The 14,605-nt window shown below is 35.1% G+C and overlaps 2 protein-coding genes across 3 annotated transcripts in view; one reads left to right on the plus strand and one right to left on the minus strand.

The window, feature by feature from the left end:
• Positions 1 to 3,785, plus strand: part of AVEN (apoptosis and caspase activation inhibitor) — a 94,571-nt gene extending 90,786 nt beyond the window's left edge. For both annotated transcript variants that reach the window (XM_069858307.1, XM_069858308.1), the window contains exons 4-6: positions 195 to 290; positions 1,791 to 2,151; positions 3,331 to 3,785. In XM_069858307.1, the coding sequence (XP_069714408.1) occupies positions 195 to 290; positions 1,791 to 2,151; positions 3,331 to 3,449 (576 nt within the window). In that variant the 3' untranslated portion in view covers positions 3,450 to 3,785. The remainder of the gene's footprint in view (positions 1 to 194; positions 291 to 1,790; positions 2,152 to 3,330) is intronic.
• Positions 3,786 to 3,863: 78 nt separating this feature from the next.
• Positions 3,864 to 14,605, minus strand: part of RYR3 (ryanodine receptor 3) — a 218,562-nt gene continuing 207,820 nt past the window's right edge. Inside the window, exons 96-104 of the mRNA XM_069858332.1 lie at positions 14,247 to 14,374; positions 13,376 to 13,436; positions 12,144 to 12,290; positions 10,964 to 11,098; positions 8,597 to 8,753; positions 7,480 to 7,544; positions 7,255 to 7,355; positions 5,579 to 5,630; positions 3,864 to 4,788 (exon numbers count right to left, since the gene is read on the minus strand). Coding sequence (XP_069714433.1) covers positions 4,693 to 4,788; positions 5,579 to 5,630; positions 7,255 to 7,355; positions 7,480 to 7,544; positions 8,597 to 8,753; positions 10,964 to 11,098; positions 12,144 to 12,290; positions 13,376 to 13,436; positions 14,247 to 14,374 — 942 coding nt within the window. The 3' untranslated portion in view covers positions 3,864 to 4,692. The remainder of the gene's footprint in view (positions 4,789 to 5,578; positions 5,631 to 7,254; positions 7,356 to 7,479; positions 7,545 to 8,596; positions 8,754 to 10,963; positions 11,099 to 12,143; positions 12,291 to 13,375; positions 13,437 to 14,246; positions 14,375 to 14,605) is intronic.

Consider the following 14,605-nt stretch of genomic DNA (forward strand, 5'->3'; position numbering starts at 1 on the left):
TCACCCTCTGTTTTTAAGTCCTTTAAGTGATTATTTGTATTGTAGGCGTTTATATGTATTTTAGCCAAACTGCTTTGTACATGTGTAACATAAAACTATGAATTCCTGCAATTATTGACAATATCCTTTAGATTAAAGTAATTACTAGTCCATTTTATTTTAATACAATTGTATTGTGTTGAACTATATTTCAGTTATCTGCACTTTCTGTTGACTGCCAGTCTTTGGTCCAGGCTCTTCAGGAACTGCCTCTACATCTGAGGCTGAATGTAGCTGCTGAACTTGTGCAGGTAATGCTGTGAATTTTCACATGAAAATGCAAATATTCTAAGGGCATAATCTATGCAAGAATCATGAATTTAAACTTGGTTTTCAAACATAACTTGAATGTATTTTATAAGTAAATAAATTTATCAAGGCTGGCACGTCAAATGGCATGCAATGCAGGATACCTCTGTATCAGCAGTTTTTATGTTTTGTTAGCTTCAAACGAAATGCTTCCTTGTGCAGGACATTAGATTTGAAATCGGGTATCAGAGTGTTTGACTTGGAATGATTGCACTGTTTTTGTATTTCCTTCTCTTCTTAGCAGCTGTGAAAAGCTTGCAACAAAATTTTGGAAGTGCTTTCCCATTCTCTCTTGTTAACTATTTTAATAGTGATTTACTCTTCTGTGTAGCTAATATCAACATACGTGCTTATTCCATGAATCAAACTTACATCTGTGTTAGAACAGGTAGTACTGTAAACCAAACAGGTGAAGAAAATGTCATTTATGCTTTGGTGAAAAAAAAAAAGGGGCAAGAGAATATTAGGAAAAAATGTTTCTTCAGGCTGTGAAAAAGAAAATACTCATGTATGGACAAAAGAACCAATGAGACAAACAAAGAAGCAAATTCTTTCAAAAATCCATCTGCTTAAGCAAAGAAAAAGAAACATGACTCTAACAGAAGATATTTTACTTCTTTTGGAGTTGCAGGTAGTGTTTCTGTGACTGAAATAACTATGCTTTTTCTTAAGGGAGATCAAATATGTCTGCAGATGTGGTATCTGAGGGAATCTGCAAATGTATGTTGCTTTCAAATGTGATTTCCTTCTTAAAAGTTAAAGACTATGACTAGAACTCTTGTCAGGGTTATAAAGTGTATGTTCTGACATTTAATCGTTGTCTTGTCATTCTGACCGGTGGTGAGTCATCAGATACACTTAAGTGTTATTAATGCCAGAGCATCCTGATATAAGTAGAATCTGTATTCCACAGTTGAATAATGAATTGCCATTTCCCATTTCACTACTTGATAATTTTGTAATTTGGTTTCATTTTTTAAAATATACAGCTATACACTATAACTTCTGCTAAGTGGTATTCAGTGGTCTACAGTATGGTTTGCTTTCAAAACTGGAATTTTGGAGGGAAAGCCTCACATGAGATGAAATTTCTATCCAAATTCTGACTTCAGTCATTCCAAAATTCAGGTCATTGATGGCATTTCATTACAGAAGAACTAAAGAAAGTAAATCTCCAGGAAGTATTTGTGAAACAATGGAACTTTCTGTTTAGCATACAATTTAATATTCTGTAATAAGGGATAAAAGGATTTTGTATTTTGTAATTGTTTCTGTGTATCAGTATAACTTTAGTTTACCTTTAGTTCTGAATTCCATTCTGCTGAAATTCATTGTAACTTCTTAAGTGATCAAAGTTGTAAGCATGAATTACAATCCAAGTTAGACAGAATAGTAAAAATAGAGTTCATCATAAGAACTTAAGTCCTTTCTTGTATTCTTAGGCATCAACACCTGTAGAGCTTCCACAGGTGAAATCTAAAATTGCTGAAGACAGCAAAAGGAGAGAGCTTCTGTTCCAACAGTCTCTGGTTCAAGGTGAAAGGGTGTTGGTCTCCCATCCTGTTGGTGTTTCTGTTGCTCCAACAGAGCCTGTAAGTAAAAATGGTCCTAGGGCAAGTGCAGCTGAACCACTTCAGAGAACCCGTCCACTTTCACAGCAGGAAACTGACCATTTGGATGAAGAACTAGATCTCCTCCTAAATCTGGCTACTCCCATTGATACAGAAAACAGAACTGTGTCAGGTGCATTATCTAACAACAAACCAAGTGAGAAAGATCTGAAAACAGATTATAAGGAAAATGGTAAGATTTCTTTTCTCCCCAGAATGCCCTTCTTGAATTTCTGTTGCTCTCTGTTTTGGTGATGTTTTTGAACTCTTGATTAGCCAGTCAACAATGCTGCTGTCGTTATCTCTGTTCTACTGCGTTTCATTTATCTGGGGCTATGTTCTGACCCATTTGTCCATTTCCAGTTTTATAACTAGTCCTCACTTAACTGACAATGGTGAAACTTTAGTTCATTCTAAGCATTAAGAGAAATCCATCTGCAAACAGCATTGGTCTTATGATTCAGAAAAAAATTAAAATGTATTGCTGGAAAATTTTAGTGAGAGGAAGATAAAGTTTTTATGTAGCATTATCAGCCTTCAGTTCACTGTGCGAATAGTACACAGAGGATTAGCAGGTATTTCTGATGGCTTGCTTTAAATGCTACTTTGAAATTTTACTAGCATTGATTTTACAATATTAACATTAGTATGGAAATAAAACATACATTTTCATATTTTAGAAAAATTGAGAAACCCTTTATTTTGTTTGCACTCCTAGAAGTTATACTGCTGTTTGCTAGTTTGGATGGAGATGGTTTCTATTCCTCCCCAGTCCAAAATACTTCAAAAGAAGTTTTAGCATCTCTGATTTTATATGTATGATTTTCTTACTATCTTAAAAATTAAGTCCAAGATTGATGAATATGTAAGATGTCACCACAAGCAATACCGCAAGCCTTGTTACTGAAGACAATCTTTAAATGCATGTTCACTTCAGTGGTAGGTCAGGCTTTCCACTCCAAAGCACAGTGTAAATCCCTTCAGAAAACAGGGCCATCAGAATGTGGAATCATATCATGCTGTAATAATAGCACCACATGATCTCGTGTTGCGGCCTCCTGCTCGTCTCCTACTTTAAAGTAAGCCTTGCATCAGACAGGATTGCAAACAGATCAAAGCAGTGGAATCACTTATAACCTGTCTGCTGCAGACCACACCCTGCCTGCCTTGAATCAGATGGTCTGGTTGAGCTTATTAAACTGCCTCATTTTTTTTGTTGCTACTATTTTTGGAATATGACTCATTATTCTACAAGAAAGAGGTATTGTGTTTAATAGAGTGAGTTATGCATTAAAAAGCAAAATGGTCCAGGACAAAGAGCTGGTATGGAATTGTTTCCAGATTTTCATGTCTGTTGTTCTCGCTTTTCTAGACACTTTAAAACTAGACGTGCCTGAAGAGAAGAGGACAGCATCACAGCAACAGCAAAATACATCCAAAAATGTTACTGAGGAAGAGCTTGAAGACTGGCTAGACAGCATGATTTCCTGAAGCTCAGATTTCCTTATGTGAATAATTGATATATCAAACATTAAGTAGAAAGTTGAATCTCCTTTATCTCATTATTTCCTTTATCTGTTTCTCTTTGTTCAGTCTGCCAAATACCTATTTTTCTTTGGTGGCACCTTAAACTCTGTACAACCAATATTCATTTAGGTGCAATTGAAAATTGACTAAGACTAGTATTCTTAGAAAGGTCTAAAATTTATGATGAAATGAGGATTTTCTTTGCTAAAGATACAGACTACAGCACACAAAGAGAACAGTTGTTTCAGCTTGTACTTGCTATATGTAGTCCTTAAAATAAAGCTATGCATAAACAATGAACTCGTGTTTTTAGTCACCATCCTGACGCCACATCTCCATATTGTAGAACAATGAGAGAAAAAGACAGCAAAGGGAATATTTGGTTTATAGTACTTTATTGCAGTGGGCACTTTTTATTAGAAGAAAAAAAACGCATAATCCTAGCAGCTTCTACTTGCAGGTGACCATATAACATCATATTAATTTGGCCTAAGATATAAATTGTTTGCATTTTGATACAGTCTCTTTTAAGAGCAGCATCTAATAAGCTGTTATTGAAGGGAGTATATAAACACACTTCAAGTGCAATTTCATACAGAAAGACAGAAAAGCAATACAGTTAATGGATCGGTTCATCTAGAACACTAACATAAATAAAAAGTTTGCATAGCTATGTCTACAGAGGTTTTAAGGCACTTAATGTTTCAAGGTTGACAAAGTGTTTGAAAATGTTTTTAACTGCTTAAAGCTTTTCAAGCTGTATCTTAGTACATTCACTAGCAAATACTGGGGGAAAAATTGGACAGCAGTTAAAATATTTTTTCTGAGGCATGTCTCTGATGTTCAAGTTCTTAAAAGTCAAATGTGCAATTAAGACACCTTGTAGCCCTTTCAACTGTACTGCCAAACACTAGATTAATGATGTGGTTTAAAAGTTGTTATAATTTCGTATCACGTTTGAACTGGAAGGCTTAAGTAAGTTAATGTGGCATAGTTTTCTCTTTTCTAATTAAAATTCCAACAAAAGACTTGTTTCACATGTGGTAGGTACAAAAAGTCTATGAAGTAGTGTCAATTTTTATGTATGTCTAGAAGTTTAAAGACATTTAGAGCAAATACAAGCTGTAAAATTACACCATGAAAAGAAAAGAAGGGGTTTTGTATACTGGATCTTAACAGTTCATGAATAAATAATTTCTTTGTCATATTAGCCAAGTTGATCTTCATATTGTTTCCGGAAGCAGTCCCCTGCTGGGAAAAAATCCCAGCATCTTTCTTGGTACATCTTCCACACAAATGACTCCTGAAAATGATAAAAAATATTTATTTTAACAGACACCTTGCAGCTTGTGCTCTATATAAACTTTTAAGAATAACCATGTGCCTATTACCATGGAGTAGAACTGTGAAGACATCGAAACTTGAAGATTGGTACTCAAGAACATTTGTAAAAGTATTGCTCTGCACTTTTCTTGATTCAGTACTACTGAAATTTACACCCTCTTAGAAAAGATGTGTATGTGTAAATTAATCAGTCTAGTTATATCAGAGCAAACCTGTGCATGATCTGTATATATAAAATGTGTTTTAGTTTGCTTGGAAAACATTGAAATAGAAAGTACTTCTGTAGTGTTTGCATAACAGTTTCTTAAGATATAACTAAATCCTATTTATTTTCTTATTTATTTACCTTTAGGGCCTAACAACACTAAACATAGACACAGACATCCATTTTCCTATCTATATACACATATATTTATTTAGACTATAAGTATAGTCTCTTAACTACTTAATCTCTCAGGCATAAACTGCAACTGCTATAGTTCAAGGTTTCAGAGGTAAGATGACAGTAATCTTGCTAATAAATGACTTCTGACAGAGTTCAGTCCTGGGTAGAACACTGCTGCATTCCACCCCCTCCCTTTTTTTTAACCCTTCCTTTTCTTTTACTTGCACAAGTCTCTTAGGGAGGGTGGTATCTCCACTCCATGGTGGTACATCACTTCCACCTGGTGGTACACAGCTACAAGAATGAAGAAGATCAAAATATTGAAAGATAATCTCAAAAAAAAAATTGTTTTATTTTTACTTACCTGGCCAGTATGTTCAGTTTCATCCTTGTTAATGAGATACATTAGAAAGAACCTGAAACAAGCACATAAAGCAAGTGTTAACACAAAAAACGTATATCTGGCTAACTTTTCCTAGATTAGGGCATGTGAGGGAGATTATGCCAGCCAGCAAAGTAATGGTGTTGTTAGGCATCTAAAGTGCTTCTGTTAAAGGAGAATATTCTATCCTCCAGCATTTCTTCTGTGGAACTGCTAACAACAGATGTAAGATCTGTAGAAGTGGAAAAATGTGGTTTAGTATTTTCTCCATTTCAGTGCTAGGAGCAATACCTGAATTAGGCATCTGCCAACTCTACACATATGTTCCGACATCTCACCTTTGAAGAAGTTCTGTGGGTAATATGCAAGAAGTTGAAAGTGTGGCAAATACTCAGCTGTGTCAAGATTTCCAAAGATTCATACCATACAGCTCATAAACTGAGCCTCTCTTAGATAACCTGTGCTCACTCCAATGTAGAGAGCTTGAACTGACTAGGAAGGCTGTAGAGTACTCATGATGGTCTGTTCATACGTAACACAACTCTTTTCACGCACTGCATTTGGAATTAAACTTGGTATGTGCTTTCATTGCTAATGCAAGAAACGTAGACTGACTTTAACATTTGTCTAATTAAAGGGCAACATGGTTAGAAAGATTGCACTCTACATATCCTAGTACTGAGAAAACGGCCATTTTTAATTTGCTATGAATTACAGGTTCCAATATGCAAATTAAGCATTCAATATAGTAAGAAAGGAAATTGTAGACTGGTGAAACTATGGATGTTAATGGAAATTTACCTTCCCAAAGGAATGTGCATTTATTCTGCAGAGTCAGTTGCTCTACAAGGAATGATACAGCCTCCACTCCAGGAGGAACACCTTTTCTTTCTTTATTTTTTTCAATTTAAAAAGTTCAGATACAGTATTCCAAAGCCAGACTTCAATAAGATACCACCACTTCAGGTCCTTTGGTTCTGCTGGCACAATGCTTATAGAGTTTTCTGTGCTATTATTAAATATCATCTTTAATCTGCTCTGTATTTAATAACAGAACTAGAAGATTGCTGTCTTGGGAGTCTGGGCAATGGTCTAGACACATACAACTGATTGCTTCAATGTTTTGGAAAGCTGCACTATCACTAAAGGACTATAGGATCAGACTTGAGTTGTACTTAATGTTTTGTAGCTTACCTTTCAAGAATCTTCCAGAAATGCCTACTCACACCCACCACCCTTTTTTTTTTTTTACTTTGGTGTTTTGGTTTGGGTTTTATTCGTGTCTAATTGAGGCAAATTTTCAATGATTTCATCAATGTTACTAAGGCCCCCCAAAGACACAATCAAAACTTCCAGATTACAGCAATTTATTAAGCCATTGTGTTGTTCCCTATTACTCCCCTTATCTGGGTTTCCTTCCAGAGGAATAAAGAGTTGATGTGCATTCAGCTCTCATTCCACTAAGGTAACTCATATGCAACATGAGCACTTCAAAGATAACCAGCAGTGTGGAGTAGAGTAGGGGAGACCGGAAAGGAATGGAGATACTCCTCAGTTCTACAGAATTCTGTCACAGGATTGTCAGCAATGTGTGCACCTAAATTACTCTGCAGTTAAAAGTTCTCTCTATCGTAATTCCAGTAGTAAAATATACTTACAAGTAGTTCGCCAAATTGTGTTCTTGCAAAGTATGTGTTTCAAAGCCATGTGGGGTTGTGTCAAAATAGTCGTTGCCAATTCCACAAATAAAACACTTGGTCTGGAAACAAAAGTTGTGGTTACAAATTAATTTTAACTCAAAGACACTATTTTAACTGGTAGCAATCTAGAGATGAGTAAGACCAATGGAAAATGTAATGACCTTATTCAGATCTTATTCTTACCTCCATATCTTCTCTCACTTGTTCTTGCTGGTCTCTTAATTCACCAAAAGCATCAATAATTAGACCTATTTCAAATGGAAAAGTAGCAACATGTCAGTGCTTAGCAATATTCATATTTCAAATAACTTCATCAGACATCCTCCACGGGCTTTGGAGTTTAGCTTACTTGCATCTTGATTTCAAGTTACAATCTGTCAATTTCCAGACATCTGACATTTGTTTGTACTGCACTCCTAGCACTAAGAATTTTTCTTAAATACTTTTGTTCCCATGAAAGAATTTCATTTTCATTCCCTTTCTCATTGTATTCTTGTATCCCAACTTTTGTTCAGCAAAGACAACTGCTCCCAGAGTTCTTGGTACTGCTTCACTTTTAAAGTATTATTTGTCGACTTCAAACTTACAGAAGTGAATAAAACTTATGGAGTTGGATCATTTTAGGGACTGTGACATTCATATCTTTTTATCAGTAAAAATAGGTGGGTGAGTGTGTTTGGGTTTTTTGTTTTGGTGTGTTTGTGTTTTTTCTCCCCACCACATTGTCATAAAATGTTTTGGGTTTTTCTTACGTTAGTTTATGCAATGAGTTTTGAATACTACCAGTCATTGCAGATAGATCTTCTCTGTAAACCACAACTGCAAACCCATTAAAACTGCAAATTGTCCTCTAAGAAAAGGAGGAAATGGGTATGTGACCATGGGGACTTTCTCAATGTAATTTTCCCTTTCCAAGGGAAAAGTCTTCATTCCCCAGACAGCTGTGGTGGTTCCAAACTACAGTTGTGAAGAGCATCTACAGCAAGAATCTTCAAGTTTAAATGGTTATTTTAGGAGAAACAGTGATCCTGCACAAGCTGCGTCATTGCAGGTAGTTGTCAAAAGTGTTCATACTGTGAAATTATGCTTCTTGCACTTTGTCTTTGTGTAGTACTTGGGACAATGCATTATTTATGAATTAAGTATGAAATTATTACTTTCAGAATTAATTATTTCATCAGCTCTGAAATAAGTCTTTATAGCACTACTGCTATAAAATTTATCTCAAACAGAAATATGATTTAAATACATTATAGAACTTAAGTAAACCAACAGTCTCTTCTAAGATAAGTGATGGTACCTTGAATAATGGCCAGTAGGATAACAATGACAAAGAAGAAAAATGTGATGTCAAAAACAATTCGATACATTTCATAAGGGTCTCCAGCAGGATCTTCAATTTCATCTCCAATGCCACCACCAGCTCTTACTCCCACATACATGTGGAACAGGTAACACTAAAATTGAGAGGAAAATCACAGATATATTTACCATGAATGATTGTTTGGGTTTTTTTGCGGTCATTTTTTTTTTTAAATGATTCTGCTCTGCTAATTCTCTTTAAAATTATAGTTACAAAGAACACATAATATCATTCCTTATGTTACACACACTACACAAAAAATCTGTTATTGCCTTAACTAATGCAATTACATCTTCAAGTACACTTATGAGGTGGAGGAGTTAGCATCAGCTGTTGCCTTTTTCTCCCTAGATCTTGCATACAAACCAATACCATTTTGAGGGGCATTTTTCATGTATTCATTACTGTATTCAGCTATATTCTGCACTTTATATTAACTCCTGAGGTTCTAGGTTGGTCTGAGTAAGCAGAGGACATCTTTTGAAGTCTGGTAATAGAATTTATAAATGTTGGCAACTTTTGCCATAAGATAAATAGCAACATATACACAAGTAGACCTATCTGTGTTCAGGTGGTTTCTGGGTAATTTCATTGTGCAAAGTAGATGTCTGGGTTACTATATTGTGTCAGAAATGATGTGGACAGCAGGAGTAGGGAAGTAATTGTAGCCCTGTACTCAGCACTGGCGAGTGCACACCTCAAATAGTGTGCTCAGTTTTGGGCCCCTCACCAGAAGAAAGACACTGAGTTGCTGTAGTGTGTGCAAAGAAGGGTAGTGAAGCTGGTGAAGAGTCTGGAGCACAAGTCTTATGAGGACTGGCTGAAGGAACTGAGGCTGTTCTGTCTGGAGAAGAGAAGGCTGAGAGGAGACCTTATCAGTCTCTAAAGCTACCTGAAAGTAGGTTGTAGTGAGGCGGCTGTTGGTCTCTTCTCCCCGGTAACAAGTGATAGGATGAGAGTAAAATTATTCATGAGAAAATCTGGATATTTAAGCTATGTAGAAACATTAGAACAGAATCTTCTGCTGGAGCGATATACTACTGATGTTCCTGTATGAATCAGCTACAGAATTTTGTAAACCACCTTCAGTAACAAAATGTGGGTTAAAAAAAATGGAAATGTCTTAAGCCCAGCCAGTGTTCTGAAGTCACATTAGACAGCAATGCTAGTATTAAATAATCATTATAAAACCTGACATATCTGGTCTTTCATAAGCAAGAACTAAACAGATTTTTATAATGCAACTTTACTGCTGACCTAAGATGCTGGTACTAGTTTAATCATACCTGAAATGTAACTGGGAGTTGATTTACCTCACTGGGTAGAGTGATTTAAAATGTAATACAGTTTCATTATTCCAATTATTACTACATCTGTTTTATAACCAGACCATTGTATATGCAGCTTGCAGAAGGACCAGTTAAATAATGCTTCTTGGGCACATTCCTGTCATTTGTATATCTGACTTGCAGAAAGTTCAACAACAGGGAAGATAATTTTGTGAAGTCTATGATACATCTCTGTTTGAGGTACTTTATTCTGTCTTTGGCATACAACATAGCAGAGAGAGTGACTATTCCATGGAAGACATGAACTGGCCACCAATGCAGAATGTTACATTTTTAGTACCTGAATTTGTGCTATTTTCTTTATACAGTAAGAAAATCAAATCCTTTTCATACCATAATACGTATATGTACAGTATCTTTTAATGTGACAGAAATAGCATTCTGTGCAACTGGTGGAAATCAGAAAATCAGTAGTCTCACTAGTAATAAGTTCTAATTTCCCTCTTCTCAACTAACCCTTGACATCTTATTTCATGGCTAAATTACTAATTGTAAGCAATTTAAGCAGGGTTTAATAACTAGTACTAATAACATCGTATACTTAGTATAACCTAAATAAGGACAAGAAGAGTTTGCACACTTGCAAACATTGATAACAAATCAGGTTAATTTGTGCTGCAACAACACAGCTGCTTTCTGTGGGGGCTGATCAGTTTGCTCATCTTCACACATGAAAGAGCTGCAGCAAATAACAAGCTACAGCATTTAGGAGAAAAATCCATAATAACTTCCAATACTGGTGAGTGTCCTCTATCTACTGTTGAGTTTAGACTGCTGGAGAATGCAGAGGGAATTTTAAGTCCATTCACATTTTTAAAATGACTTATACCAAGAAGATGGCACCCAGGGATTTAACAACAAAAGAAATCCCTCATTGCTTAGCTTCTTATTTTATCTTAAGCATCCATTTGAAATTTAGGATGATATTTGAAGCATGCTAATGATGTTTATTTACCGTCATCATGTCATCACATTTCATGTCTGGTTCATCTTCATCTTCACTTTTGTTGTAGAATTTGCGGAAGAAGTTGAATGCCACAACAGTGTAAAGATACACTACTACAGCAAGGAGTCCTACAGTAAGCACAAGCTGTGTAGGGAGACATGACATGAAAGCAGGTTTCAATTTCATTCTGTTGGAAGAAGTATGCTAAGTCAGAGTTCTGCCTTAAGTACTGAAAACATATATTGTACCTTTTCCAAAAGAGAAACTAAATATATTGGTTGTGATAGCTTTGTGGTCTCCCTATTGTAGATCAGTGTAGAAGTAGATATCACTTTGCTCTACTCTCTTGTGAAAATCAAAGGGAAAAAGAAGTATCAAGAAACCAAAATTGTTTCCATCTTTCTAAGCTATATGCATATAATCCATGTATCACTGAATTCCAGGTCCCACTTTCAAGCAAATAAAATCCTTAGGTCATAAAGTTTGGCGGTTAATAAGACTAGATTGTATTGTTAATTGGAGGTGTCATTGCAAGATGCACCTCTGGAGAGAAGTTACTGAAAGCTACATATTTTTAAAAGTACAACAGTTGGTATTAGTCTTTTAAAAGAAATGTAAGAGTATTGAACAATGAACTGATCATTCATTTATCACTTTCTGCAGATCTGGAAGTATGTTCCCAAAGTGAACATTCAAACTGAAAAACCTAAAGCTGTATTCCTGTGTTCATATCTACTATCAAGAAAAGCAAAAGGATTAGAAAAACTAATCTTTGCTTCTTAAGAATATATACTAAAAGCTGTGGTCTTGAGTTGCAACAGTTTTGTCTGTTATGCTCAGTTTTGCATTTTAATTAGATTTAGAAAAATCTCATAAAGAAAATATATCAATCATTAAATTAAAAGCAATATCACTGTCATCACAGAGGAAAAAGCAGGGGATAAAACCAGCGATTTCATTTGTTTGTGTGATGATAATGAAAACATTCTCGTATGTACTGTTTTAGAAACTTGCTTTCCTTCTGAGTGAAGAAACTTCCGTTGGTCAACTGCTGCTGAAAGAAAGGATTAAGCAAACAAAAAGGACATATCAGAGTTAAGCTAAAGGGTATTTTTATGCCATTTTCAAAGTTTTATCTGGTTTAAATTTTGTTTGCATACCTTTTCAAGCCCTTGTATGTAACACTAACCTGTTTGCCATTGTGAGTGACTGAAGACAAAATGGTTCGCAATGTCTTGAAACCCATAGCAATATCCAGCAGATGAGCAGCAAAGAAGAAATTGTTGTAGTGCCCAAGGATAGACATAGTTGTGTACCAAACTAAGTATAAAAATGACTGCAGAGAAAGTGAAAAGTGGCAGAATGTTAGCAGTTGCTAATGCACATTATTGGATCCAGAATATAGCTTATAGTCTTTTTTCATATAGCTATATTTTAGTCACTCAGCATGTGAAATAAAATAATGCTATTTCTGATTTGAATCACAGTTTGAATGTAGTACTTCTATCTTTATGTATTCAAAAAGACTACCTTTGTTACTCTTAGCATCACCGCTATTCATTTAAGGAGTGTTTATTGTATAGTTATGCTCTGTCTTTACATATTTAAATGCAGTCTTCACCATAAATGTTGGTAACATTGCTATCCCTCCCATATCTTGAAAGTTTTTTGGTTGGGGAGCTTGTTAGACAGTACTTAAAATTTTAATGCTGATTCTGGAGGAGAAAAAACATGTTGTATTATCCTTGAGATACTTGAGTCTGTCTAAGTCTCAGACCACATCAACCAAGACACCCAGAAAAATAAGGCACATAATACCACTTATTCTTTTAACAAACGGTGAAACTGGAGCCCCTCCTTTGATGTGAAAGCTCTTATTAAAGAGCAACAACTCTGTGCTTTTGCAGTACAATGAATGCATACATCTTCACTTGATTGACCTCGGCCTTCTTGTTTGCTTGTGAGTGCTCAAGAGAATGTGAAAAAAGGATTCACAAACCCGGGAATTTTAATTTAAGTTCAATCCTCTCAAAGGAGAAAGTATGAAAGTAAAGAATTAACCAACCATGTCAAACAGATGATTCAAGAATTAAAAACTATAGCTTTCTGTAGAATGTGCTCAAAGACATCTTTTTTTGCTAGATCAATTTCTACCAAATTAAATGAATGTAACATTAACTTCCAAAATGCTGATGTCGTATGAATGGTGATGAAGCACATTTTGCCCTTTGGAACCAAAAAGAAATTTCTAACATAAATTAAAGCAATTTGCTACAACACAAGGCTGAAAAAATATTTTAAAGTGGCTCTGTAATACAGTATTATGTGTGTATGTTTGTTTAAAATAAAAGCAAATGGTGGGAGATATACAATCAAGGTTAGGGTAAATCAAAGCATATTCTTCTAAGCTAATATACTCACATTATCAGTGAAAACAACTCCGAGCTTCCAAATGTGGTATTTTGTATCAATAGAGCTTAACCTAGGAAATACAAGATTCTTGAAATTAATCAGTGTCAAATAAACAACAGTCTAGGTTTGGCACTTCACCTTTGTTTGCTGAAGGTGATGATACACATTAGCTGTTTATTATTTGAGTGATGTGGGTGCTTCATTTTTCAGAGAGCATTCATTAACTCTGAGCACTCATACACAGTTTCTAAACTGGTGGAACCATTTCAGTAGGAGTGATAGTGCCGTATTCCCAACTTAAAAAAAATTAAAATATATGTTAAAAGTAGTGAAACCCAAATTGCTAGAATTCAAAAGATAAGAAGTGTTCTGTCTAGTGTAAAATGTTGCCAAAATTACCAAGAGAAAAGGTATCTTCTGCAAATTTCTAAACAGTTTGTTAGTCATTAGATGACGTGCAAATGGAAATCCTTCTTATGTTCCTCAAGCACTGGGGAAAACAAACCCTTGTAGGCGCATAAATCATTTGGGATATTTGTTACCAATACTTTTTCTGCCCTTTGGTTTATAAACTAACTCTGTTGTAATACATAAAAACTTTTTAATACTGCATTGAATTTTGTTTAAAATAAAAGTGTCCAACTTTATCAGTCAGCAGCAACTCTTGTGGTTGTTTTCTTTTTACTTGTATAACACAGTTATAAATATCTTTTAGAATTAAAAAAAAGCTTTTTTTTTAATTTTACTTCCACACTAGGAAGATTTGTTTTTTTTAATGCTGAGGAAAACATCACTACAGCTTAAAGAAAAAATCTATTTTTATTTTTGACAGTGAAGTTATGCCAAAATATAATTTGTCTGTGAAGTTCAGAAGTCATACCATGATACAAGAGATGCCTCTTCTGGTTCACTTTCTTCCAGTGGGCTAAAATCAAGGGCACTTTTGTCCAAACCCAAAAGTTCTGCTATGCGCTCTGCTCCATATAAGTCTCCATACTTATTAATAACCTAAAAATGGAGGAAGATAAACTTTTGCTGAGAAAAATGACCTTGGTGACATTCACCCTATTTTCAGACAGTAGTTTTCAGAAACTTAAAAAAAAAAACAACCAACAAAAAATTCTTTCACAATTAACACTACTAGAACAGTCAGAACTCCCAGGAAGCCAGGTGGGGGGAGAATAAAAAAGAAAAACAGAAGCATTAAAGGCTATTATCTGAAAGCTTATGCATAATTTG

The sequence above is a fragment of the Phaenicophaeus curvirostris genome, chromosome 5, assembly GCF_032191515.1.
Source record: "Phaenicophaeus curvirostris isolate KB17595 chromosome 5, BPBGC_Pcur_1.0, whole genome shotgun sequence".
Classification (NCBI taxonomy): domain Eukaryota; kingdom Metazoa; phylum Chordata; class Aves; order Cuculiformes; family Cuculidae; genus Phaenicophaeus; species Phaenicophaeus curvirostris.